The 26,043-nt window shown below is 52.0% G+C and overlaps 13 protein-coding genes across 15 annotated transcripts; 7 read left to right on the forward strand and 6 right to left on the reverse strand.

Annotated features, from left to right (window-relative positions):
• Positions 1 to 774: 774 nt before the first annotated feature.
• On the reverse strand, positions 775 to 2,361 carry PPTG_06432 (hypothetical protein; the record flags this gene model as incomplete). The annotated part of the gene is made up of 3 exons (XM_008900350.1): positions 775 to 784; positions 854 to 988; positions 1,052 to 2,361. 3 exons carry the CDS (start codon positions 2,359 to 2,361, stop codon positions 775 to 777), a joined length of 1,455 nt encoding a protein of 484 aa, XP_008898598.1.
• A 211-nt stretch (positions 2,362 to 2,572) lies between these two features.
• PPTG_06433 (hypothetical protein) lies at positions 2,573 to 3,416 on the forward strand. Its single transcript, XM_008900351.1, has 2 exons — positions 2,573 to 2,859; positions 2,939 to 3,416. Exons 1-2 carry the CDS (start codon positions 2,599 to 2,601, stop codon positions 3,293 to 3,295), a joined length of 618 nt encoding a protein of 205 aa, XP_008898599.1. The 5' UTR covers positions 2,573 to 2,598; the 3' UTR covers positions 3,296 to 3,416.
• A 98-nt stretch (positions 3,417 to 3,514) lies between these two features.
• PPTG_06434 (hypothetical protein) lies at positions 3,515 to 5,548 on the forward strand. Of its 3 annotated transcripts, XM_008900354.1 has the most exons (4): positions 3,515 to 3,946; positions 4,002 to 4,104; positions 4,177 to 4,685; positions 4,756 to 5,548. In XM_008900354.1, the coding sequence occupies exons 1-4, from the start codon at positions 3,621 to 3,623 to the stop codon at positions 4,787 to 4,789; spliced, it is 972 nt and encodes a 323-aa protein (XP_008898602.1). In that variant the 5' UTR covers positions 3,515 to 3,620; the 3' UTR covers positions 4,790 to 5,548. The 3 variants fall into 3 exon arrangements, with proteins under 3 accessions (XP_008898602.1, XP_008898600.1, XP_008898601.1); XM_008900352.1 differs by having other exon boundaries at positions 3,515 to 4,104; XM_008900353.1 differs by having other exon boundaries at positions 4,177 to 5,548.
• PPTG_06435 (hypothetical protein) lies at positions 4,974 to 5,504 on the reverse strand (the record flags this gene model as incomplete). The annotated part of the gene is made up of 1 exon (XM_008900355.1): positions 4,974 to 5,504. The coding sequence occupies one exon, from the start codon at positions 5,502 to 5,504 to the stop codon at positions 4,974 to 4,976; it is 531 nt and encodes a 176-aa protein (XP_008898603.1).
• A 732-nt stretch (positions 5,549 to 6,280) lies between the features above and the next one.
• On the forward strand, positions 6,281 to 7,752 carry PPTG_06436 (hypothetical protein). The gene is made up of 2 exons (XM_008900356.1): positions 6,281 to 6,393; positions 6,512 to 7,752. The coding sequence occupies exons 1-2, from the start codon at positions 6,371 to 6,373 to the stop codon at positions 7,536 to 7,538; spliced, it is 1,050 nt and encodes a 349-aa protein (XP_008898604.1). The 5' UTR covers positions 6,281 to 6,370; the 3' UTR covers positions 7,539 to 7,752.
• PPTG_06437 (hypothetical protein) lies at positions 7,730 to 11,690 on the forward strand. The gene has a single exon (XM_008900357.1). The coding sequence runs from the start codon at positions 7,780 to 7,782 to the stop codon at positions 11,638 to 11,640; it is 3,861 nt and encodes a 1,286-aa protein (XP_008898605.1). The 5' UTR covers positions 7,730 to 7,779; the 3' UTR covers positions 11,641 to 11,690.
• A 137-nt stretch (positions 11,691 to 11,827) lies between these two features.
• On the forward strand, positions 11,828 to 12,667 carry PPTG_06438 (hypothetical protein; the record flags this gene model as incomplete). Its single annotated transcript, XM_008900358.1, has 1 exon — positions 11,828 to 12,667. One exon carries the CDS (start codon positions 11,828 to 11,830, stop codon positions 12,665 to 12,667), a length of 840 nt encoding a protein of 279 aa, XP_008898606.1.
• Positions 12,668 to 12,695: 28 nt separating this feature from the next.
• On the reverse strand, positions 12,696 to 16,133 carry PPTG_06439 (hypothetical protein). The gene has a single exon (XM_008900359.1). The coding sequence runs from the start codon at positions 16,052 to 16,054 to the stop codon at positions 12,854 to 12,856; it is 3,201 nt and encodes a 1,066-aa protein (XP_008898607.1). The 5' UTR covers positions 16,055 to 16,133; the 3' UTR covers positions 12,696 to 12,853.
• A 558-nt stretch (positions 16,134 to 16,691) lies between these two features.
• Positions 16,692 to 17,324, reverse strand: PPTG_06440 (hypothetical protein). The gene has a single exon (XM_008900360.1). The coding sequence runs from the start codon at positions 17,158 to 17,160 to the stop codon at positions 16,834 to 16,836; it is 327 nt and encodes a 108-aa protein (XP_008898608.1). The 5' UTR covers positions 17,161 to 17,324; the 3' UTR covers positions 16,692 to 16,833.
• On the forward strand, positions 17,290 to 18,068 carry PPTG_06441 (hypothetical protein). Its single transcript, XM_008900361.1, has 4 exons — positions 17,290 to 17,452; positions 17,522 to 17,569; positions 17,642 to 17,680; positions 17,749 to 18,068. The coding sequence occupies exons 1-4, from the start codon at positions 17,341 to 17,343 to the stop codon at positions 17,895 to 17,897; spliced, it is 348 nt and encodes a 115-aa protein (XP_008898609.1). The 5' UTR covers positions 17,290 to 17,340; the 3' UTR covers positions 17,898 to 18,068.
• PPTG_06442 (hypothetical protein) lies at positions 17,816 to 20,411 on the reverse strand. The gene is made up of 3 exons (XM_008900362.1): positions 20,228 to 20,411; positions 20,004 to 20,152; positions 17,816 to 19,935 (listed from the first exon to the last, which is right to left on the reverse strand). Exons 1-3 carry the CDS (start codon positions 20,243 to 20,245, stop codon positions 18,162 to 18,164), a joined length of 1,941 nt encoding a protein of 646 aa, XP_008898610.1. The 5' UTR covers positions 20,246 to 20,411; the 3' UTR covers positions 17,816 to 18,161.
• A 1,587-nt stretch (positions 20,412 to 21,998) lies between these two features.
• Positions 21,999 to 23,489, forward strand: PPTG_06443 (hypothetical protein). Its single transcript, XM_008900363.1, has 4 exons — positions 21,999 to 22,487; positions 22,584 to 22,650; positions 22,711 to 22,744; positions 22,822 to 23,489. The coding sequence occupies exons 1-4, from the start codon at positions 22,114 to 22,116 to the stop codon at positions 23,343 to 23,345; spliced, it is 999 nt and encodes a 332-aa protein (XP_008898611.1). The 5' UTR covers positions 21,999 to 22,113; the 3' UTR covers positions 23,346 to 23,489.
• PPTG_06444 (hypothetical protein) lies at positions 23,372 to 25,846 on the reverse strand. Its single transcript, XM_008900364.1, has 2 exons — positions 23,585 to 25,846; positions 23,372 to 23,520 (listed from the first exon to the last, which is right to left on the reverse strand). The coding sequence occupies exons 1-2, from the start codon at positions 25,701 to 25,703 to the stop codon at positions 23,444 to 23,446; spliced, it is 2,196 nt and encodes a 731-aa protein (XP_008898612.1). The 5' UTR covers positions 25,704 to 25,846; the 3' UTR covers positions 23,372 to 23,443.
• Positions 25,847 to 26,043: the final 197 nt, after the last annotated feature.

Below are 26,043 nucleotides of genomic sequence, written 5' to 3' on the forward strand. Positions count from 1 at the left end.
TACCATGTACCAGGTATTACAAGAGTGACTTGGTCACTCTTCATGTAACTTGGGTACACTTGGGGTATGTACCCCGTTACAGTTACGGCACGGTGTCGCTAGCAGTGAAGGTCTTCCGCATAAGCCGGGCAGCCATCAAGCAGATCTGGGCCCTCCGAAATGACCCATCATCCCTCGTACTTCCGCGCAAGGCGTATTGTAGGCAGTGACTACAAAGCGCTCACATCACAGATTGTAAAATCAATAAATGATCCGGTTTTTGAGTATCATAAATCGTAGGATTTATTTACTAGTTATTCGATTAAATCCGTCCTGATGTATGATTGGCTGGAATTTTCGAATGATATGCTATCAGTTATGTTAACGGACAAAAAACCTCACTTCTTTGAAGGCCTAATTAGGGATCTTGCGCGCGATTGTGAGCGGTTTGGCTTGCGATATGTATTGAGATACCCAAAAGGAGCATCTGGTTAAAGTTCGATTTAATATGGCTTTTTTGGAGTGGAATTACGAAAAAAAAAAAACTTATCGAGCTGCAATCTGGCGCCACTCTTGCGCTGTTATTTACATTCTACTTGCCGTTAACACAACACAAAAAAGATGAGGAGAACCGTTATTCCGGAAGCTTTCGAACAAGGGTGTCAGTGCATCAAAATTCTACCTACAGATATAATTAGGGGGAAAATTGTCAAATAGCCATAAATTCGTGGGATAGAGAAGTAACTGATCTTAATGATTGTGTATTCCTCCGCAACGCTAGCGTCAGCTTCAGGATCATTGGTTGCTAGCCCATGGACATGAAGTGTAGTAACCAAGTTACAATCAAATCTTATCCATACTGAAAGCTACTTACCTGCTGATTGAAGTCGGACAAATATCTTGGGTTTCACGCAGCGCGCGAAGATGATGCAAGTGCTCTTCGAGCGAGGATGTCAGATGAAAAACCTGCATCGATGCCACCGCGGCGTCCACAGATTCATCTTGCTGTCTGAGTCATCAGACACGACCAGGTTATAAATGAAGATAACACCGTTCACAAGAGCGTACGTACCTCTTAAGGTCGGTAATTACCAGTCTAGCCAAGCTAGCCACCGTCTCATGCTGTTCATCACTCGGATCACGACTGCTGTTAATTGCGCGGAGTTCGATTTCGACTTCCTTGAGCTGCTTTACTGCCGTCTCTGTCGCTGCTTTCAACGTGGCATTGGATCGGGCAAGCTCTTCCGAGTGATAACGTTCTTTCTCCAGTTGATGGAGGAGTTCGTTATTCTCCGCTACGAGCAGCCGACTGTGAGCTGCCATATCGACTGACGATGAAACCTTTTGCTCGACCACCTGGATTCGGGTAGCAAGTTCTATGTGGCGCGCTTGCGCTTGTGTGAGTTGCATTCGCTCTTCCACCGCCAACGTATCGTCAACGTTCTCTTCTTCAAGTTTGCGGAATTGGAGCGCCATGGCTCTACGGTCCTGCCGCAGGCGAGCCAACTCGGTCCGAAGATGCGCATTTTCCGCTTCATTGTTCTGCCGGTCTTGTTCAAGAGTTTTCAGGCGGTTGTCTACCGATCGTTGACAACAACTAATAGCGTGCTCCAGCTTCTGTTTATCATCCGTCAGGGTCTTCACCTGCGCTCTCAAAGTCGTCGCCAGTTTTTGACACACACTTGCCATCGATTTCCACTGTTCGCCTTCCTCGACAATTTGGACCTCCGTCTGCAATGACATCTCCTGTCCATGCTTCAGCTGTCCCAGCTCTTGTTCGAATTCACGCTTTGAACTCATGGCTTTCTGCAACTCAATCTCTAGATCTTGTTTTGCCTCCTTCGAGTCCTGTAACTCGCGACTCAGGGCATTAGCCGCGTCTCTGAGTACTGCCAATTCTGCTTCCAGCTCACCAACTCGACGCGAACTCTGCTGTTCAGCAAAAGCCACGCGCGTCAGCTCAGACTGTAGCTCCTCCAGTGTCGAAGGGCCTGTGCCGGCACCATCGTCGTCTCCAACAAAGTGCCGAAGTATATAGTCTGCTTCCGCGTCACGCTGAGCCTCTTCTGCTCGTGCCGTGGCCACTTGAAGCTTCTCCACTTGCCGCGTCAGCATGTCGATGGTGTGAGCTGCTTTTAAGTCTTCGTCGTCGTGGTCAGCGAGCTTAGTGCGTAGCTGGGAAATGACAGCATCTTGTTTTTCACTCAGTTGATTCGAACGCTGCGCCTGATCTTCCAACTCGCTGATACGCTGCATTTGCTCGAGTTTATCACGTTCCAGCTGCTGGATCTCCACCTCTTGCTTGTGCAACTTGGCAAGATGAACTTGGAAGCGACTGGGTAGACGCAGCATGCTGCTGCTTGTAGAGGGGCTGGGCTCCATCGCGAACAAGAGGAAGTGGCCGAGCCAATGCACTTTCCGAAAGGAGTACTGAAATTGAAGTTAACATAACTCTTTACCGCTTGCATTACGAGCCTCACAGCAGGCAGCAGGTCGACAGATAAAATAATACAGTGTAATGTAAGACTTTGAGCCCCTCCCCATGAGCTTGTTGCAGTAAAGTTGAAGTTGTTCTATGTCACTATTCACCTGTCACTGAATCGCGGTCCTCATTGTCCAATGCAATGGCAAGGTAGGCCGAGATGGCGGCGCTGCTGCCTCCTCGCCAGGGCTCAACGCGCACTTCCAGGAGTCAAAAACAGAGTAGCTTTGAAACGGGGTTTCTCTAGTGCACCAGACATCTCGGACGTCCAGTCCGTAGTTAATACCAGCCGCGAGAAGGGCCTGGCATTCGAAGCGCAGGTTGTGACGCTCATGGAATCACTTAACTGCGAACTCCAGGCAACACGGCAGTCTCGCGATGGAGGAATCGATCACCAGGTGGGTATTCCGCTTCAAGTCGTTGCAATATGCGTATGTTTTAGCGCTGTAGGCACCAACAGTGGATGGTGCATTCCAGGGTTCGTGGACATTGCCAGACCTGGCGGTGGAGGTGGTGACGCAGTGCAAGAATGAGAGCAAACCGGTCGGTGTCCAGTATGTGCGTGAGTTTCACGGTGTTTTAAACTTCTTCCCGTCTACCACCGTGGGGCTCTTCGCTTCAGCGTCAGGCTACAGTCTCTACGCGCAGCGATTCTTCCTACGAATGACACACCCAGCCATCCTGTGTTCCGTAGATATCGACTCAGGTCGTCTCACGTCCTTCTTGCTAAACGACCGCGCTCAGACACTGCTGCCAAAGCTCACCGTTGGCTCGTCATTCATGAACCAAGAGCATGCTCTCGTACTCACCTATGGCGACAAGATCCTCGGCTGAAGCTCTATTTTTCATGTCAAGTCAATATAATCCAACAAATAACGATTGAGAGCATGGTCACCGTGAACATTATCACTACGTGTACTCTACGGCCTCTCAACATCGTGATCCAATATCCAGCGAAGCATTCACGGTAATAAACAGTGGTCGGACTGGTATGCTTCCGTTTCATTGGACAAAATCCTCTCTAAATTTTATGATTGGTCCATTACGCTGTACCAAGTTATCAACCTCATAATTCAACAGCCATCGTCGACGCGATCGCTCTTGACTCGATCTGTGTGCCCTTCGAGCTGGTTCCCGAGTCTCTGAGCCCCTCCGTCCTATGGCTGCGTCGCTGGACCTCGCAAGCCTGCAGTCCATGGCGCAGACGCTCCGCGGCAGCTTCTTGAGCCAGGCGCTGGTGCTGCTGCTTCTCGTGCTGGTGTTGCGCTACGTGGCCGCGTCGTGGCGTGCCGGCTTGGCGCCGTACGAGGTGCAGACGTGTCCACCCATCAATCCACACGTGCATTATCGCTACGGCGTTTCGCAGATGCAGGGGAGACGGCCGTACATGGAGGACCGCCACACAGCCATGGCGGATCTGAACGGAGACCCGAAGCAAAGCTTCTACGGCATCTTCGACGGACACGGAGGCGACGGCGCTGCAAAGTATGTCTAAACAGTTTTGTAACAGAGTGGTGGTAACTCATGAAATTTGCTGTAGTTATTGCGTACAGGCCATGTGTCAAAATGTGATCCGAGAGCCGTCCATCACGAAGGAACCGGCCGCAGCGCTGAAGAACGGATTCCTACGCACAGATCAAGAGGTTAGCGGATTTGTATTGATATCGCAATATCTGGATTATGTATTGAGGCCTGTTTCGTAATGTATGCAACAGTATTTGCAGATTGCCAACCGCAAGAATTCCGAGGACGGAACAACGGCAGTTGTGGTGCTTACACAGGGCAACGAAATCTTCGTGGCACATACAGGTGATTCTCGAGCGGTTTTGGTGCATCGTAGTGGCAAGGTGTCCGTTTTGACATCAGATCATAAGCCTAATCGACCGGACGAACGTCGGCGGATTCAAGAGTTAGGAGGATCGGTCGTCTTCTGGGGCGTATGGCGCGTTGAAGGCATCCTTGCTGTGTCCCGCGCTATTGGCGACCGCATGCTCAAGCCGTTTGTTGTTGCAGAGCCAGAAGTGAAACAGTTTACGCGAACGGAGGAGGATCGCTATGTCGTCCTTGCCAGTGACGGAGTCTGGGATACCGTCTCCAATGACGACGCGGCGCAGTTAGTGCTCAAATACGAAGACCCGCAGACTGCAGCGCAACGTATAATGGAGGAAGCGTACGCACGCGGTAGCATGGACAACATCTGCGCTATGGTCATTGACTTAAGAGAGTAAGTGGGGAAAGTGTGGGACTTGTTTGATGTCAAAGTTTGCTAAACTTGTGTGGCTATGATAACGTAGGGAAAATAACGAATGCGCAACAAAAGACACATAGTTCGTCGACTTAGTGGCTGGTGGTAGAGAGGGATAACAAATTGTCAAATACTTCGTAAGTAGTGGCGATGCCAATGACAACTTCGAAATACTAGTTGAACTCAAGACTTTTCACCAAGATATGCACCCCAATGGAAAAGTGGAAATAGACCTCGTATTCAAGTACATACAGGCTGTTAGCCTAACTACTTGAATGTGGGCTGAATCGGTTTGCAAAGCTCTTTGCGGAATTGTGGCTTGACGATGGGGTCCATGGATGCAGAGGCGTCGGTAACGTAGCGGATCTTGACGAGTGCTTCACTTTCATTGTTCCATCGCTCGCGGTGCTTCTGTAGTTCCTCGCCCCGCATCGTCCGCCCCTTCATTTCCCGCGGCGCAGCGAACTCTGTGGGCTTGCTAGAATTGCTGTACGAGGACTGGGAAATCGATTGCCACGTCCCGGATCCTCTCGTCTTGTCCGCCCCAACTAGCTCGTTGTAGTTGTAGTTGGATGTGTCGTTGACGTTGCGTAGTCCCGCACCGAACTCTTGCACCTTGATACGCGCTCCTTCCTGCATCTGAATGCGCGTGTTGCTGGTGTAGTTGGCGCCTCCATCGCGAACGTCCTTCACGGCGCCTGGGCGATAGGCCTCCTCCACGAAGTTCCCGACAAGCGTCTTGCACTCGAACGAGCGCTTGCCACCCCGCAAGATGTTCGAGCCACCGCCTCCTAGCATCGTAGCTTGATGATGAGTTTGAAATGGAGCAAGCAGGTCAAGTCCTTCATGTTGCCATTTATATCGTGGTTTGATCACAGCATTGCTAAATTAGCAGCGCTAAAGAGGACTATCTATCGATTGATAATCATTTCTGATTGGTCAATTCGAAAATGAAAGTGGCTGTTGAAGTTTCAGGATACTTCAACAGCGTATAATAATTGACCAGCACCTCAAGCTATTGATCAATACGGTCAACGCTACGGAGACGTTATCAAGTTGGCTAGCACCTCCATCTTTGCGGGAATCAACAGACTCGCTTCGCTTCAAGATCCTATTCAATCCGCTTAATAGGAAATAGCTGGCATGGTGGACTTCACCCGGTCAGCGTTGAGCTGTCACTCTAGTGTCAGTTCGTGAATGCCGAAGCAGATGGAGTGGACGTCGCCTTTTCATCCACAAGCAGATACATTATCAAGTTGGTAACTTACAGACACCTCTCCCGCGCAAACGGATAAAATTTATCTGAAGAGCAAAGCAACACATCACCGTCCGGCTCCGATAGAATGAGGAAATTGACACGTCGAGACTACGTACAACCGTTGTGCGCCGACACGTAAAAGTGACAAAATGTCTATCATGCAATAAAACCTCCTCAATCGCACAAATGGCTCCGACATTTTAGCGCAATGTTGAGTCCTCTATACTGTCACTAACAAATCAGACCTCTCGATCGGCATGACAGAATTTCACTCAATTGGATTGTCTCTTTCTCTGAACATACAAACACGCAGTCATTCTTGGCGAAAATCACTTGGGAGTGCTACCCACATCTGCTCATTTGCCATTCCGAGCGGCAAGGCGAAGCAGGTCGCTATTCAGACACCATGGGCGAGAGCTTGACCGTCAGGTATGTACACAGGACACCCGCACACCCCTCGGCGCTCTACAATGCTGAGGAAACGAGGGGGAAGCGTCTCCAACCCAACCAGGAAAATCTTTAACTAATACTTCCTGAATGCCTGCAGACTCTTCGTGCGCACGCAGACGTACGACATCCCATGTGACCCGCGGCAGCCTGCCAAATGGCTGCTAATGCAGGCTAAGAACATCCAGCGCTCCAGTCAGAAGAACACGCCACCGGAGGACGAGCTGGAGGTGCTATTTAACCGCACAACTCGCCGGGTAATCGACCTGGAGGACTCAATCGGCAGTAGCATATCTGCCATGGACGTGATCGATGCCCGTACGTTACTACAGACACCCGACACGTCATACAATAGTGTCATGTTCCCGTGGCTCCGCTCGTATCCGGGCGGCTTGCTCTCATCCGACAAGATCGACTCGTCCAATGGTCTCTTCTTCCAGCAGCTCTACGCCTTCACGCTGATTGGTAAGCGTACACCAGTGAGTGCGGCTCAACGCAAGCAGAAACAGGATCAAGACGCTTTCTTGTCGTTGCTACACACGTACGTCACGGGCAATTACGACCAGGACCACAAGTCACGACCACAGCCAACAGGTGTCCGACGAGTAACAGTGCCGTCGTCGCCTGTATATCCACCAGAGCACGACCCGAATGGCTTCTCAGACTCAGGATCAGACAGCAGCTTGGAGGACTCGCCGTCGTACCCTACACGCCCGAGAAACGACAACGTTGGGCCTCAGCGTATCCCCGCTCCTTCGAGTCCTGTACACCAGGTGCCGACGGTCCCGTCTCCTTCGGTTCCTCGTCCGCAGAACGCATTGGATGGGATGGAGAATGTATTCGATATTGTATTCAAGCAACAAGCTATTGGTATGAAGCTCGGCGCCGACGAGACCAAGCAATTCGCGATTGTCAAGGAGTGCTTCGAAGGATCCGAGGCCAAGAGATATCCAGAGATTCAAAGCGGTGTAGTTATCCTGGCGGTAAACGGACAGGAAGTGAGCGGGCTTGGACTGTCCCGCGTGCTCTATCGACTAAGAGAGGCCCCACGTCCTGTGGTTGTTCGCTTCGGTCGCATGTCGACGCGTCAATTGCTTGAGCGACGCAAGGCTCATGGTCGGTGGTAAATACTAACCAAACCGCTAGCATTGGCATTAAAAAAAACAAAGGAGACCTTCGTGATCAAATCGTTAATAGTATGTTTGCCAGCAGAATGTTTAAATGGACGGTAAGGCATTACAATTGCTTGTTCTCGAGAAGTTATCCCTCCAAGTACAAGTTTTATTTTCTTGAATTTAGCATCTAATAACTAAAATTACGTTTCTAGCCCATCGATGCCCCTCGTCATCGAAAGTTCACCTTGTGTCAATGGCCTCGATGGAGTCGTCTCCTGCATCTGCAGAGCGGCCCAACGACGCTCAGGACGCCTCTCCATCCGAAGATGAAGTGCACGTCCGTCAACTGTTGCGCGACCTTCATGTGGACACGGGCGATGTGGTGTTGTTCGACCGCAAATGCTCGTCGATGGGACTCTACGGCGGCGCTATCTGCGTGTGCGCAAAGTTCTTCGGTCAAACGCAATGGGACCACAACGGTGTTGTGGTGCGGGCTCCGTCACTAGCTCCCAACGCCAAGTCGCCCGAAGACGAGCTGTTCCTGTTGGAAGCAGCACTCACAGGCGTCAAACTACGTCCACTAGTGGCGCGCGTGCTGCTCAGTCGCGGTCACGAAGTCGCAGTGCGCAAACTGCAGGTGGATCGAACGTCAGAGCTACAAAATAAGGCCCTGCAATTCGCTTTAAACAGTCTGAATGCTCCGTACGAGGACAATCCCGCTAGATTCTTCAATGCCGGCGTATCAGTGCCTACCAGGATCGCTCGTGAACGGATCTTCGCGGCTCTGGTAGCTACTAAGAAGGAGCTCGCGAGACTGGATACAGAGCTAGCACACAGAGACAAGATGCCGGTGTTCGAGAAGAAAGCTCTATTGCAGGAGAGAGAGACCGTGAATGAACGGTATCAAGCACTTGGAGCGGAACTGAGAGGCAGGGAACGCTCAGTGTTTGAGAACGCAGTAGTGGAAGGAGAATCAGTGAAGACGACCAAAATGTTCTGCTCGCAATTGGTGGCAGGGATGTATCAGCACTTGGGATTGTTGCTACCGTACCCGTCTGCGAACTCATATTTGCCCAAACACTTTAGTGATCGCGATGGTGGATATTTTCTGAAGTTGCAGCAAGGAGCGAGTTTTTTACCGGAGATTTCCATGAGGAAAGAGCTGGATAAAATGACGGAGAGATATGCGACGCGAGTACAAGAAGCCAAGGAGAGAGGACCGCGTACTGGTTCAGAGACGGCGGCTATTGTGCACTGCTTACGTCGCCATCAGTTGTTCCACACGCTGAGCGAGCCAGAACTTTTATCAGCAGCGTCACAATTCCGACGCCGTGTACTGGCCAAAGGAGAAGTGGTTTTCTACCAAGGAGCACCTGGTGACTGCTTCTATATCATTGAACGTGGAGATTGCGACGTATTCGTAGACTACGACCACCTCTTGAAGACCCAGACAGCTCTCCATGCAGCAGACTCTGAGAATTCTCCGAATCCAGAGCTCCAACGCCGTATCCAGTTACGTAAACGCAAGACGATCGCTCTGCCTGAGTTCAAGTCGTCGTCGAGTCTCGTAGGCAAGAACGAACGTGTCCATGTGGCTACAAATGGCCCTGGTAACGCATTTGGAGAATCAGCGCTGATCTACGACACCCCGCGACGTGCTACGATCCAGGCTAGCACCACCAACTCGAGTGATGAAGAAGCTGTGGTGTTGTGGCAACTGGACAAGCGTACGTTCCGGGAGATCCTGGCGGGACATCCAGGTAGTCAACAATCACTGGAAGAGCGTCGATTCTTGCTTGAAGCATTGGAAGATCATCCATTATTTACTGAACTTGATGATCGAGCGAAAGCTCTGGCTGTACGCAAGTGTTTCCCACTGAGTGTGCGTGCTGGAACGACAATTTTACGGCAAGGAGATCCAGGCGACTACTTCTACCTGGTTGAAAGCGGTCGATGTGAAGTGTCACGTCGTAAACCAAAAGCGACCAAGCCTTTCGTGGATCGAGTCATTGGTCGTGGTGCCAGTTTCGGGGAAGCTGCGTTGCTGTACAATAGCCGTCGAGGCGCCTCAGTGAAAGCGCTGGAAGATGCCAAGATCTGGTGTATGGATCGCGCCAGCTTCCTCACGATCACACGCAGTGGCTCTACTGCACTTCACAAACTGTTCAAGAAAGTGGGCACTACTGTCGTCTCTGGATCCAGCGAGAGTTTTGCTACTGAACGAGATCTACGTCGAATGCTGACTGACCCACAGCAGGTGCAGTTAGTGAGACATAGTGCCAACGAAGACGAAGATGATGATGATCTTGGAAGACCAGCGTTACATCCTGCATCGCTGCCACCACCGCAGGCTTACGATCGTGCAGTCCAGCTGGCGTTGGCACTTTTGCTTAATGATTCATCCGGACTCGTCAATTTCTCCCAGTTTGCTCACTTCCACATTGCATTAGGCGCTTCAAACATCGACCAACTCCTTCCAGAAGCTGTTTTCCGTGTGTTGAAGTCGATGACAGACTCGTATGATGGTGGGAACACTCGCGTACCGACTGCATCGCTCTTCGATCAGGACGATGTAGACCAAGCCGCAATCAAGTTGAATGATCTCCCTCGTGCCATTCAGCAGTGGGTATCCACGAGTAAGACTTCGATGGCTACACCCGTTCAAATGACGCCTGGTCAATTAGCGTTCTACGAGCGCTTGTTCGACTTGCCAGCACATAAACTTGGCGATCAATATGTGACTCACGATGACCTGGTACGTGGAATAGCAGCGTTCGAAGTGGAGGACGTTCGCTCGCAAAGTGATCAAGATGACGACCACCCTCAATCCGAAGACGTGACGGCGGCAAAGGAGGAATTCCGCACTTTCCTGACCGCTCTGAAGGCGGATATTGATGCGCTGCGTACCATTTGGCGAGCCGCTGAGTTGCAAGCGCACGGTGGGGACCACCTTAATATGACTCGTGACCAGGAAAGACTCACGTTCGATGCAAATCTCAAATCTGGATGGATCTCAGCTCTTCGTCAGAATCCTACGGGTGGTGACTGGGAATATCTGCAGCCGGAGATGGAAGACACTCGAAGCAAGGCGTACAATACGATCAACGCTAATCTACGAAGACAGCAACTGAGTGCGCAGATCACGTCGTTTGCCGCTGCCATTGCGGCTGGTGCCCTAGCACGTACCGTGTGTGCACCTCTGGAGCGCTTGAAGATGTTGATGCAGCTATCTACTCCGAAGCCAACGTCTGCAGCAGCGACCGTGAACCTTTTGTCTGGTACGGGTCCATACACGTCCTTAACGAGAGGCTTTCTGAACATGGTGAAGCTCAGCGGACCACGCAGTTTGTTCAGTGGAAATCTCGCGCACTGTATCTGGGTGGTGCCTTCTGTCCCTACAAAGGTTATTCTGTGTCACGTCTACCAAGAGCAACTTGCTCGTATGCTTCCCGAGTCTACGTCGCCTTTTGGACATAACCCGCGAGTGTCAGCCAGTATGGCCAATCTCGCTGTTGGAGGCCTCGCTGGATTGACGCTCAACTGCTTGTTCTACCCACTGGACGTCATTCGTGGCCGGCTGACCGTACAGCAATACTATAACGCTAACCGTCCTTCGAGTGGCATTCTGAACTGCGCTCGCTCGATCAGTGACAAGGAAGGGCTGCGAGGGTTCTATCGAGGCTTCGTGTCTGCGAGTCTGGGTGTCTTCACGTACATCGGCTGCAACTTTGCTCTGTACGAATCATTACGCCCAGTTTTCGTACTCTACGACACGGAAGACACGAGCAATCAGCTTGGCCATCCCAGTGTACCTGGTCAGATTCTGTGCGCCACCACGGCGTCGCTCGCGTCACAGTGCATTTCGTACCCATTCGACGTTATTCGGCGACGTGTGCAGCTGCAGGGCGCCAAGTGGCATCCAGAGCTCGCGTTCCCGACGTATGAAAGTGCGTGGCACTGTGTACGAGCATCTGTAGCGGAGGAAGGCGGGGGTGTACGGGGACTACGCTCGCTGTATCGCGGTTTGTTCGTGAACGCCGTCAAGGCGCTGCCATCCACTGTAATCTCCTTCCTCAGCTACGAGAAGCTGCGCGAAATGAAACACAATGCTTAAGACGATTAGAGAAGCTAATGAGAATTTGGCAATAGATTTTTTCAAATTCATCACTGATTGGCTGATCACTACAATTTAAAGTGACCCACAAGATTTGGCTATCATTTGAATCGAGAGTGATTGTCATTCAAGTTGAAGTGCGCGATTCCGCATCCGAGAGCTCTTATCTGCAGGTCAATCCACCGCTATGCAGACGCCTGGCAACGGGTACACAGAAGGCTGGACGTTACGAGACCAAGCGACCGAGTACAGTCGTCTACAGCAGGAGAATTTCAACCACAAGATGCGCATCCATTTCCTGGAAGAGCAGCTCATCCGTCTCAACAACGGCGATACGGTATTTGGGAGTGAGGAGTTGCAAGTGGAAGTGGCTCAGCTTCGCAGTGCACTTGGGGAACGTGACCAGCTACTGGCGGAACAAGATGCGGCGATGAATCGAGCCACTCAAGCCATCGACATGCTGAAAGAGCAGCTTCGCGAGGCAGAACAAACGCGGCGATCTGTTCTCAGAACCAATGACGTAGAAGCTGTACGTGCAGAGCTTGAGAGCGTGGTACAGAAGAGTACACGCCGAGCGCGTGAGCTTGAATTGGGGCTGAGTTTGACAAGGGAAACGGCCGAATCGCTGAGTAAAGAGCTGCAGTATGCGCAGGAGAACTACAGGACAAGCATGGATATCGCGGAGAAGTCAAAGGCACGTGACTTGCAAATACTGCAACAACAGAAGAGCGATGTCGACATGCTTCGTGAGGAGATAGCGCATATGACGAGAATGAGTCAAGGCAAGGATGAATTGGTGGTGAGTTTGCGCGCAGCAGTGAATTCATTGCGGCAGCGTAAGGAGCAAAAAGCGAAGGAGCACACTGTTGCGCTTTCTAGACTCTACCAGGAAGCGGTGGAGATGAAGGTGAAAGAAGAGCAATGCCACTCAAAATGGCATGCTGCATATGCTCTACTGGAAAGAACGTGGAAGGACGAGCTGTCTGGGCTAGTAACACGACATGGAACTAATGGAGGAGAGCGCTAATCAGGTAAGCGTGAATGACAGCCATAGTGCTGCGGTAAAATGATGCTGACGGGGTCCGCTTTGTTGAATAATATGGTTGGCTAGTGAGTACATATCTGTTCGTCGAGTACGAGCGGCACTATACTATATTACTGACCCGTATCCTGGACAGGAACTAGGTTCAGCATGACGGATATTTAGACACGCTTAATCGCGGACATTCCGGATCTCCTTCTCCAAGTCTTGCACCTTCATGCCCACACGTCCTAAGGATGACAGAGAGTTGCGATACAAGTCATTCACACTACGACGAGCAGTCGAAGTCTTCGAGTTGTGGTCGAACCCGTTCTGCTTGACTGGACTCTCGCACTGCGGCTGGCTGGCACTGCGACGTCGGTGCTCGTCGAAGACATCAGCGTCAAGGGAAGACCACTTGGTAGTCCTACCTTCTCGTCGCTTCACCGAGGCGTTGTTGTCCCCAGCAACGATGCGTTCCTTCTCGATACGCTTCTTGTCGTCGCGTTCCTTCTGCAGGACACCGGCGATGTTGTTGACCACATCACGAATGGCCTCCGAGACGCGCACAGCTTCAGTAAGAAGACGAGAACACTTCCGCTCGACGTCGTCCACCCAGCGAGGTTGACTCTTTGTATGATCAAATCCCCGAGACGCAGACTTCCAGGCATCGCCATACCGTCGCTGTAGTTCTTGAGACTGGGTCATGAACTCTCCCCACCGCTGCGACACCAACTGCATCCGACCAATGTACTCGTCCAGCTGCAGAATTGCCGCCTCGTAGCTCTCATCCCTGCCGACTACAGGACCACGAACGATGGGACTGTCCTCCCATCGCTTATACGTCTCTGTGATCATGTACTGGGTCTGCTCCAGTTGCTCCAGCAGCGTCTGCTTCACCTCGCCGAACTCAACACGTCGCTGCAGCTGCTGAGTGTGCTTCATCACAGCGGATTTGTACTTCTCGATGTCCTTGTCGCGTCCAGCGATGGCATCTTTGTACATCTCAATGGCCTTCAGCAGCTCCTTGTTCTCTCGGACTGTCTGCATGTACTGCTTGCGAGCGTGCTCAGCTGACCGTCGACGTTCCTGGACTTCTTCATACAACAGGCGATTACTCTCCTTAAGATCATGGTAGTCGTGATCAGAAGCTTCACGTAAGCCCTCTTGGGCTTGCTTCAAAGTTTCAAGGTCGCTTGATGCCTGGGTAAGCGCCTGTTCTGCCTCTGCAGCTTTGGCTCGGAAATAGTGGATCTCTTTTTCAAGTGATCGTCGCTCATCTTCCTTCTCCGAGCGCAGTTCTTCATACCGAAGAGACCAGGTCTTCTCCAGAGACTGCTTCGCATCTTTCGCATGAAAGGAAGAACGTTGCAGAACGTCCACTTTGGCTTGACTGGCGCGTAGCTGGGATGACACGCGCTCAAGCTTTGAATTCACCATAGACTGCTGCTGTTTCCAGCGAGATTGCATCGCTGCAGCCTCCACTTTGAACTCATCTTTCAGAGCTGAGATGGTCTCCCGCACAAGACTCACCACGGATTGCCGATCATCGCTAAATGCTCGGCTACGACTTGATAAAAGCGAGCGAAGTTCCGTTTCCACAGCTTCCAGCTCTCGTTGAGCTGCCAAGCTCTCAACTTTCAACGTAGATACCGTTCGCTCGACCTCATCGGCACGTCGACGCTCTTCATCCAGCTGTCGTAGCAGCGCACTCTTCTCCGTAGCAAACTGGTTTTGCCACTCCATCTGCTGCTGTCGAGCTGCAGAGGTAGTCGATGAACTGGCTGATACCGCGTCTGCTAACTGCTGCTCTAGTTCCTGCACACAAGCTGATCGTCGAGTCAATTCGTCTTCACATCCAGCCAGTTGATTTTGATACTCTTGCAGCTGAGCAGATTGTCTCTCCAGTTCCTGTTCGTACGCAGACAGGTGGTGACGCTGCTCCAGCGCATTTGCAGCTTCGTTAGAGAACCTCTCCTCGCTGTCCTGAACCTTCCGTTCCATAGCCTCAAGATCCAACTGAAAGCCCGACAACTCGGCACGAAGGCGGCGGTTGTCCTCTTCCATAGCTTGTCGGTCCTTCTCCAACGCCAATAACCGTTCGTTCGACGTCTGCTGGCAACGAGACTCGGCCAAATCACACTGTTCCTTCATCCTGCGGGCCTCAGCCTCAGCATGTTCTAACCGACTTTCCAACGTCTTAACCGTTAGGTCCTGTTCATTCTCCATCTTGCGTCGCTGATGCAACTCCGACTCCAGCTGGTGAATCGTGTCCAGCGCAGCCTCGCGCTCATTCCTAAAGCTGTCGAGAGACTTGCTCTGCTCTTCACAGGCCGCAGATAGTTTCACATTCTGGAGACGCAGTCGCTCCAAATCACCAGCAAGTTGCTGTCTCTCCTCCGTCATACCCTCAATCTCAGTCTGTAGTCTAACACGCTCTTGTTTAATGCTCTCGTTCTCCATTGCAAGACGCTCCTTGTCAAAGTGGGTCTTCTCACGATCCGTCAGTAGTCTTGTGTGCTCTGCGCGGTAGTTTTCGCTCTCGCGTTGCAGCTGCTCCATCTGATGTTGAACCTGCTCCTCCATCCTCTTGAGTTTGGCCTGATACCGAGCATCCAGCGCTTGTTTGTCCTGTCTCATTGTATCTACCTGTAGTTGCAGCGCTGTAAGCTGCTCTTCGCGCTGCTTACTCACAACCTTCCAGTGTTCTGCCTCAGCTGAGAGCTTCACGTTGGCCATCTCGACCTGTTGCAAGTTCTGCTGTTCTCTCTGAGAACGCAGCTCGATTTCTCTCTGGTCTCGCGTTCTAGCGTCCTGTAGCTCCTGTAACTGAGCAGTTAGCGTCACTACGGCTTCTCGTTGTCTCTGCAACTCTGGTTCCAGCTCCTGGATCTTCAGTTGGCTCTGCTGTTCCTTGTGAAGCGCTGTATCGAGCTCCACTCGCCATCTCTCGGCTGTTTCAGAGTCTACGCCGCCCCTTTCTTCGAGATGCTGATGCAGCAGGGTCTCTGCTTCTTTTTGTGCTTCCTCTCGGGCTCTAGCGGCCGCTGCTTGGGCCTCGTGGAGCTGTGCGTTGAGCATATCGATGGCCTCCGTGGCGCGGATCATACTGAAGTTGCGCTGCCGCAGCTCGTGGTCACGCTCCTCCAGCGTGATACGCAGCTGTGCAAGCTCGCTCTCGAGGTCCTCGCTGGCGAAGTCTGTGCCCTGCTTCATGCGCAGCAGTCGCTCCTCTAGGAAATTGATGCGTAATGCCTGGTTGAAATTGTCCATGCGCAAACGCTCTCGCTCAGCCTCCTGCTCGCGCAAAAGCGTCGAGTTGTCGCGCGTGGGTGTCATGGGCGTCCCGCCTCCTCCGTCACCCTCCCCGCGGGCGCGTTGCGGAGTCTGCATGACGAGGAATGATCTCCGATACAGCGGGTTCTGCCTCTTGGGCGATGTCTTGCTATTTTGAGCGTTGGGGTTTCGCGCGCGAATAACATATGGTGGTTTGTATGAGACTTTTGAGTGGATGGTGGACCAAAGTCAGACCAAAAGCCGGACTAAAAATACCCCGGATATCTCAGCTCTTGAGCTGCTCAAATTCCTATCAACCAGGCCAGATTGAAAAACTTAGTCCCAACGTCAAGATATGTTCAACTCGACAGTCGAAGAGCTCTTCAGTTCCTCGGGTGTGGCATGTCGTGAGATCGAGTTGCAAATTGTCACGGCACTGCATACCACAACCGATATTCAAAGCAAGTAAACAATCCCAACTTTACTGAGCAGCTATTTCTATCGATTCACCTCGTTCGAGGCTTGCGGCCAGCGGTGCTTAGCGGGCGCTTTGCCGTCCTGGCAAAAACATCGGCAAAAACAATGAGTAATAGTAGTCTACACACGAACCATCACCGCTTTTTTTGCGTACCTTAGTAGTGTAGTAATATATTCCTTATTCAGGAGGAGCTGGTCAGCCAAAACTCGAGAATACATCAAGCGACAACATGTAAGGGATAGTTTATCAGCTACCTACTGGACTGCGAGCAATCACTAGGCATTTTAATATCTCACTTCATTTGCTTAAACTTAAAACTGCTACGACCAGTCCACCACACATCGACGTGTTGGTCTCGCGCGCAGTTCGTTCTCGAAGCACTAGCGCTCCATCGACTCTATTAGGCTTCGAAGATGTGTCACGAGATCATTAAGATGAGCAGCATTTGGTTCTCGAACTGGCGACGTCGAAGGCAAACGCGCGCGATATCCGCCTCAGTCTCGATGAACTGGTCATTTAGCAGTTCATAAGACCGTTCGCCACGTCGGCGTCGCCCAGCATTATCGTCATTCACTTCAATTTCATGCTGTAAGAGCCTGAAGCCTCGCACGAGACGTCGGAGCTTTGCAATCAGGACGTTATGTTGCTGCACAATCTCCATGTGCGTCTTGTCGAGAAGCAAGCCCAACGTCAACAACTCAAGCTGGAGCGACAGAACAGCAGTGATTACTGTAGTTACGGTCATTCAGGTGATTCAGTTGCTGCCGTTGCCGATGCGAGCGATGGCAAATGACAAGTTGAAGTGACCTTTCTAAATCAGATTAACGACATGTCATTAAATTGAGAAATTGTGACATGTCGCTTAAATGGGGTTAAAGGGATCCCAATACCGTCGGCACTTTCAATAGCTCTCGAACAAGCCACGATGATCCTCAACCTGAGTGTTGTGCAGCTGCTATTCTTGCCGCCTGTGCTGCTGCTATTGTCGGGCCTAGCGCTCTTCAACTTTCAGAACGTCTTCCGCTTCCTCACCATGAGTGCGTCAGGCGTATATCCTGCTTGTATGATTTTCTCATTACCGACTGACAGCTCCGATTGATCATCAGACCTCAAAAGTTACATGACGATTCCGGCCGTGCAATCGCTCAAGCCCTGTAAGCTAAGAACGTGTCACCTGTCAAGATCATATCCAAACTAACGAACGCTTTGCTGTATACTCTCTACAGACGCCGACAAGTTGCGCTACGCTCTGGAGCAAGTGCTGGGTATGTTTGAGAGCTTCTATTGATGCACTCAGGAAAGTAGAGCGCTAACTTAACCCTGGCATGCGCAGGCAAGGCGTCGTCTTTCAAGTTCAATGTATCGCATGTGCTCATGATGGCGGTGGTGATCATGTTGATCGCCATCTACGACGCCATCCAGAAGAACAACCAGCTCCAGGAACAGCAACTCAAGCTACGCCAGAAGAGCAAGCGCGCGTAGATCTAACCAGTTGACCGACACGTTTTCCCCAAAAATTCAGGGAGATAATGCTTACCGTCCATGTATCGTAACACCTTGCTAAAGTTTTGAAACTTATACTCCATTTTACTTAATCGTGAGTACAAGCAAGCTACCTAGAAGAAAAAAGAAATTCACATGCAGCTACAACGCGTCGCTGGTTCATACGCGTGTCAGTCGGTCTCTGGAGTAGACACTTAATATCCGCGAGCCATACATGCGCTCAGGATATCGAAAGAGCTGCGCTTACGCATACAAGCTCTCGATGACCGACTCGTACTTCTCGTACACGACCTTGCGCTTCAGCTTGAGCGTGGGCGTCAGTTCGTTGCCGTTGATGGAGAAGTCGTGGTCCAGCACAGTGTACTTGGCGATATTCTGCGCACGCGACGTGGCACGAGCGTTGGCGCGCTTCAGGCCTTCGTCCAGATACGCCTTCACCTTCTCGTCAGCACGCGCCTCCGCCACAGTCGTAGCCGAGCTGCCGATCTCCTTCATAACGTGGAGCGCCTTCTCATCCAGCGTGTCCGTCGGCTGGCCTTCCTTGTCCACCGTCACACGCAGCGTGAACAGAGCCGACAGGAACTTGCGACGGTCGCCGATTACCATAACATTCGACAGCAGCGGGAGTTCCTCCTTGATCGTGTCCTCAATGATGACAGGAGGGACGTTCTCGCCACCCGCAGTGATCAGAAGCTCCTTGATACGACCGGTAATCGTCATGAAGCCGTCCTCATCGATCTTACCGCAGTCACCAGAGTGCAGCCAGCCATCCTCGTCAATAGTGTCCTTGGTCTGCTGCTCGCCCTTGAGGTATCCCATCATAATGTTACGACCACCGAAGATCAGTTCCTGCGTCTCAGGCACCACCTTCGTCTCCGAGCCGTCGATAGTGCGGCCACACGTGCTGATCTTCCAGTTGCCGTTCATGCTGCACGTCTGTGGGCCACAAGCCTCACTCTGGCCGAAGAACTCGTACACAGGCAGATCCAGCGAACCGAAGTACTCTACAACCTCCCTGCTAATAGGCGCCGCACCGCTGAAGCTGGCAATGCACTGGTCCAGACCCAGAGCCTCCTTCACACGCATGAGCACAACAGCGTTTGCCACGCCGAAACCGCACGGGGCGCCTCCAGAGTTGCCGTACTGGGCCAGCGCTGTCTTCTGAGCAGCCTTGTCCTTCGCCCAGGCCGCAATACGCTTCTTGATGCCCGTCGTCTGGGCCGCAATCGACCACATCTTCTCGGCGATCTTCTCCCACACGCGGGGCACGCCGAAGAAGAACGTAGGACGAACTTCCTTGAGCGTCACACCCAGCGAGCCCTTCAAAGCATCAGGCTGGGCGAAGTAGATCTGCAGACCGCCGCAAATGGGCAGCCAGATGTCGATCAGCTGAGCAGCAACGTGGGACATGGGCAGGTAGCTCACGAGACGGTCTCCGTTGTGCATCTGGTGGTTGAAGTTGCGCTTGATCATGCCCACCACACTCAGGATGGTCCAGACCACGTTGTCGTGCGAGATCATGACGGCCTTGGGGTCGCCCGTCGTGCCGGACGTGTAGATGAGCGTGCAGCAGTTGCCGGGCTTCTGCGAGTCCATGATCTCCTTCAGCGTCTCGTCCTTGACGTCCTTGCCGAGTTCCATGAAGTCCTCGAACGAATACACAGGCACGGGGGACTGGATGCCCTCAGGCACGACGTCGTTCCACATCACAAGAGCCTTGAGCTTGGGGAGATCCTTTGCGATGGCCAGGAACTTCTCCAGCTGCTTCATGCCGTCACAGACGACGACACCCGAGTCCGAGTGTCGCGCAATGAACTCGCAGGCCTTCGGGTTGTTCGTCGTGTAGATACCAGCAGCCACACCGCCGGCAAAGATGGCGCCGACGTCGGCGATGGCCCATTCGGGCGAGTTAAAGCCGATGATACTCACGCCCTGGTACCGCTCAAGGCCGACGTGCAGCAGCGACTTGGCGAACTGGCAGCACTTGTCGTAGTATTGCTGGAACGAGTACGACGCCCTGCAGAATTAGATACATACGCGTTAAAATAGCCGAATACTTTCCAGTGTGTCCCTTAAGCTACGTACCACTCGCCGTCCTTCTTGTAGTGAAGCGCATTGGCCGAGCCGTACTTGGCCAGCGTGTTCTGGAAGGCCTGCGCGGCCGTGATGGCGGGGCGTGCGCCAGCGCCGGACTCCGTCATGCGGATCTTAACCTCCTCATCGATCTTCCACGTCTACAGGGACACAGACACACTAGAACGTCAGCCTTTACACCGCATAGGAGCGCCGATGTGGCTGCAGCGACGTACCGTGTACTCGGAGGCCATTGTGGATGCTGTTGGTCTCTCGATGCCGCGATTCTTCTGCGTTTTGTGTCGCAAATTCCGCACTGGGGGAGATCAAAGCCGACGTCTGGGCGGACTCTGGGTGCCCATAGTGAAACGGAGACCAGCTTTTTATCTTGTTTTTGTATGCTGCAACTTCCAGGAAACCCTCTTTTTTTCGGCCAATCACCGGCGAGTCGAACAAGCGATACGTGCGTGGCCAGGCCCGTCCACACAGATCCCGACTTGATCACTTCGATGTATCGGAGGAAACCTGGCGTGTAGTGAGCCACTGGGAAACACAGACGATGATTACTATATTACATCGGCTTCGCAGCCGAGTTTCCAGTCGTGAAGACGAAATGCAGCCAAATTGCAGTCATACACGACGATAGACAGGATTTGCATGACGAGGTCTTCGGAGTCTTCGGCATAAGCTCGTCGGGTTTGTCACCCGCTGCATTGAAAGCTCAGTCAGCGAGAGTGGGAGTGCGGGAGCGAGATCGAATGCGAGGTTTGTGTTGAAGCCCTTGAAGTCCCCGTCGTGGCCGGGCCGTCGCCGAACCGGACGTTGCCTTGACAGCAGTGGCACACCTTCGAACGGGCGCCAATGACGATAACAGCGGCATCGCTAGTGCCTTGCAGGTATTCGAACCGCTACGCTCGTGTACTTGTAGTGGTCGTGCATGCAATGTTAAACAAGTTACAGCAGCAGCTTCGGTGAAGCTCGGCGAACACTGAGGGTGATCATCACCATGATGGCAGTTGTCCCAAGGGCGACAACATAGGCAGTTGCTTACGCCGCCTTTGTCAGTTTATATCCTGTCGTCTGGCATTGGTTTCCAAAATCCTACTTGCAATAAAACAAAGTTTAAAAACCCTTCATAACCAATATATACCTGCAAAAGCATATCGTTTAATCGATGTCCTGATTGCGCGCCATGGGACACACTTCAACATGGATGGACCCTCAAGTCTCCGTTCCAAAATGGCTCCTCGATTGCAGGTCACTGGCCGCTGCGCTCCTGGACACTCAAGTGGAAGCAGCATTGCCAACCCTTACTCCTCTCTGTCGAAGAGTGCATACTCGTTTCTTGGTTTGTGGCCGCATGGGCATCACTTTGCATTGTTCACCGTCTTTTGAATAGTAGCCGTGTATCGTGTTCCTGGCGCCTCGGCGACGTGACCACCGGCCACGAGGGCAACTCATGTCAGCTCCGCTTGACTGCCGAAGCTTCCGGTGCCCTTCCTCGTGTCCACTGAGATGTCAGTGGCAAGACTTCTGCTGCCCAATGCTATGCAGCCATTCATTCCGGTTTGGAACCGCGAGTGCATGTACTTATCATGATCACTCCAAAGAGGCGCCTGCCAAGCTTGAATCTCTCTATACTTGCACTTCAAGAAGTATCTCTCGTGCTAGCTGCGTACAAAATGAGCTGTCGTAGAAGCAAGGGGTTGTGAGTGCTAGGCTACGGAGCCGGGTTGTCTGGCAGACTCCGACACTGTCTGCGGTACCCATCCAATGGTTATCTTCGGTCACACATAAATCGTTACACAAGGTTCATCGGTACAGCGTACGTGGGGAGACGTGGTGTGTTTACATGCTCACATGTCAATAGGCATCGGCAAAGGTACGACGTAACCAGTCCACGCAATCGATACTGTCCGTTGATGCTTGCCGAGAAATTGTAAATTTCAGTTTCAGTAAATTTCAGTTTCAGCTTCGTATATGTACTAGTCGTAGAGCTGTTGAAAGGCACTATCTTGAGGTGTCACTTACGTGAGGCATTTGTATTTTTGCACGTTGATTTCTCCACTTCAACTGTCGCACCAGTCGACCTTCATAGACACGCTTGATAAGAGCTGCGAACATGAAGAAGGCATCCCCGCGATCGAGCAACCTGGCAATCATTGTGGCGATATGCCCGTGTTTGTTCTACTTCATGTGCTCGCTGGCAATGAATCTACTCACGAAAACGCTAGTGACGACGTTCCAGTGGCGTTTCGTCTACACTTTGGGCGCTGTCCAAAGTATCTTCACGCTGGCAAGTCTCTCGCTGCTATCAACGATGCAGCGCGTTCACGCCGTCGCCATTGGCGCCAAACAACATATCAACGTCAATTCAGTGGAGATGAAACACCGAGGCTTCATCTACGTGCTACGAGTGTTGCTGCCGTTAATGGCACTGCATCTGAGCAACATGCTGCTGGGTTTCGCGAGTCTGCAGGTGGTGAACCTGCCCATGTACGTCACACTGCAGAATACCTCAACCTCTTCTCTGTAGCGTTTGGCATTAGATATTAAATGTAAAATTGTTTATACATGTTTGTGCTCCTCCAGGTACTTGGTTCTACGTCGATTGACGACGATTACGGTCTTGCTGATCGAGTGGCTTGTGCTGGACAAGGTATGTCGTTATCGAACAGGTCGCTAAGTGGTAACTTACATGTCAATATGGTGCCGTTAGGCCATTTCCGGGTCGATCAAGCTGGCGATTTTCGGTGCGATATCGGTCAAATGCTGATTTACCTGTGGGTGTCCACTTGCTAACTGTTGCAATTCTGGTTTCATGGTGTAGTGAGTTCTGCTGGCAGTCTGATTGCAGGCAGCACTGACGCAATGTCCGCTGGGTGCGAGGGCTACGCTTTGGTGCTACTACAAAACCTCTGCACTGCAATGTCCCTTGCATTATCCAAAGAAAGCGCGTTGACTCCGCGCCAGCTCGTGATCCTCAACAGCCTAGCTGGTGCAGTCTGCTGTTCCGTGCTTGGATTCATATTTGAACGCGACGAGGTGCTGGAATTTCCTCACTTAAGTGACCCTCGTTTCATCGCTGGAATGATGATCATGTGCAGCATGTGTGTGCTCTACCAGTTCTCGGTGCAGTTCTGCACTCTCTACACTTCAGCACTCACCACATCGGTAACTGGGAATATCAAGGACCTCTTCGCTACAGTCGGTGGCTACCTCTTATTCCCCGATGCACCCACTCAATTCGCCAACTTCGTGGGGGTCGCGCTCTCCTTCATCGGCGCATACTCTTTCTCATATATCCGCTACCGTGCACTAGTAGGGCCGTCGCCGCATCAAAAGCAACTCTGATCATCTTCAAGGCACAGATGCATCACTTTTTAGCAACAAGTTTTGGAATAATCTCATTTTAGCAGGTTAGAGAACTGGTTGTATCAATAAATCATCATTCACTCCACAGAGCTCTGTGAGCTGACCTCGAAGTGGCTGTCGGTATCGTCGTAACTGTGTTCCAACGGCGAAACACCTGCAGATACGGGAACATAGCCATTAGTACGCATACAACAACGCTCAATGATCAAAGTCCTTACATCCGTCACGCGGAGAGGACGTCTGGGATACATGATCGACATCTTCATTGGCATCGGCCATCGACACGCTGTCAAAGTCGAAATCCAAGCTGCTCGTGCTGTCCTGAAGCGGCTCTGGAGGTAAAGACTGCACCCTTCGAGCAATCCCCTTCGCTCGTCTACCAATAGGCGGTAGCTGGTGGGTCACTGGGAGCACTTGTTGCTGTTGAAGCTGTTGGTGCGTTCGCTGCATTTGCAATTGAGCCTCTCCTTCAACACGCTGACTCTCTAGGAACGCCTTAAACTGTCGAGAAGCACTCGGCGGTGGCGTTCTGGTGGTCATCTGAGCAGCGAAAGTTCTCGGCGCGTCAGCAGGCAGATCTCCAGCCATCCAAGACTTGCGTCGCTCTTCAAAGGTCCATGCCGACCGTTTCCCCTTCTCCATTGCAGCTGCAAACCCCGGGATGTTCTCCACCACATCCGAGAATGTAACCTCTGGACTGGGCGGAGGCAGGTGCGATTCCCAGTCTGTGTAGTTAGTCAGAGGTTGACTTGCGCGCCAGACTGCCGCTTGACGAATAGCCTGAGACAGTGAGCGCATCAGCTTGGCGTTGTCGCTCGTGCCGGCCGAATGCTCTTCAATCTCGTCCAGAAACATTCGCTTTTGACGCGTTGGTGTCGCCTGGCCCTGAGAGATCACAGGTGACACCTGATCTGCCGTAGCCGAGTGGTCTCGCGTGTTCGTACCGCTCAGTAGACTACCCACAACTGTGGTCTGTTCGTCTTCATCGTCCTCATCAGCATTCCTTTCGTCGTCAGCTTCACGTCCTGTATCGTCGTCCTCCTCTTCACTGCTCGACGAGTCTTCACCTTGGTGAGGATCAGGAACTCCGAATGTATCCATCGTTTGCTCAGCTAGCAGCCGACGCAGTAGCAGTCGCTTGGACACCTTCTGCTTGATAAGAGGGCGCATGGCTTTCCGCACCCCTTTGCTCGACCAGGCCTTTTTAATAGAATTCTCATGTTCTCGAGACAACATGACGAATTTGCCAATCTTGTCGTCCACGAGCTTCTCTCCACGATCCAATTTTCGCAGTACACGGACCAATGTACTCTGAATCGTAGCGATACTTCGATCAACGTTGGTGTTGTCGATTTTGGGGATAAGACAGCGATCTGCGTGCTTGCAGAGATGGCGCTGGATGATGCGGATGTTGTCGAAGTGTTTAATGTACTTGTTTTCCTGCGGATCGATGGTCATGTGTCGCGCACGTACAGCGAACCGCTCGCGGTGTTTGTTCTCGTTACTGATGTAAATCATGAACGGGACACACGTCGGATGCTTCTTAACGAGCGTCATCAGGTCGTCTGTGTTCAGATGCACTCCTTCCACAACCAGCGACTGTTTGCGCTCTTCAAACATCGTAAGAACACGGTCGAGCTTCTCGAGAACAAGGTCGGACTGCATCTTGTACCCCTTTAGCACCATCTTCTTGTGTAACCTGGCAGCCGACATATCGTCTCGATCTCCTTGAAGAGCTGTAATCATCTCAGGCGATAAGGCATCGCCAGCTTGGTACGTGGATACGAACGCGCATGGGTTCTCTTCTTTGGATGTGAACGATCTTAAGACGTGACGCACTGAGTCCGTAGGCAACACAGTCGTAAGTCTCAATCTGGCTGCCAATAATGACGCCAACGTCGACTTTCCAGTGCCTGAAGTCCCGCCTAGCAGTACGGCAAAGCTTTGATTCCTCTGAGTGATCTCCTTGGCCACTTCAAAGTCCAATAAATGGTGTGGCTTGACGTAATCCAGTCTCGCTAGAGACGAGTAGATGCACTGGTGTAGTAGATGCCAAGGTAGAGGAATAGGGGGCTTCTGCTCCTCTTCTCCCTTATCCTCGTCGCTGTTGTTACTGTATAGACTGCCGCTACTGCTGTTGCTCTCCCTGGACAAGTGTTTATTAAACACAGCAAAGACTTCCTTCGTGACAATGACGGCGTCCTTAGGTCTGCAACCCATTAGCATGAGCGTCTCCTGTAGACGGTAGCGCGTGAAGCTCTCGCTCTGGCCCTGACGCTTCACGTGCAGCAATTCCATGGGGTCGGAGCCGTCGGCCTCCGTCTCCACGGCGTCCATGGCGACCGACGGCGCGGATTTCCCGGACGACGCCAGTGGCAAGTGCACGGGCACGTACTGAGGGGCTGAGGATCCGAACGCGGGGACGGGGGCGTGGCCGGTCACCTTGGTGAGTCGTTTCCGGGATGGAAAATGGACTTCCTGGTTAAACAAAAATGAGCCCGGCTAAGTGCGACGGATATGAGCAATCGCTTTAGTGGGGCCTGCGATGTGTCATACCGTGACATGATGACTGGTTGACTAAGTTGATGATTTCGTCGAAAGGTTAATGGGGATGAAAGGATACTTACCCGAGAGATAGGTGATCAGCAGCAAGATGGCATTTTAACAAGGATGATCG

The sequence above is a fragment of the Phytophthora parasitica genome, assembly GCF_000247585.1.
Source record: "Phytophthora parasitica INRA-310 unplaced genomic scaffold supercont2.9, whole genome shotgun sequence".
In the NCBI taxonomy this organism is placed as follows: Eukaryota; Oomycota; class Peronosporomycetes; order Peronosporales; family Peronosporaceae; genus Phytophthora; species Phytophthora nicotianae.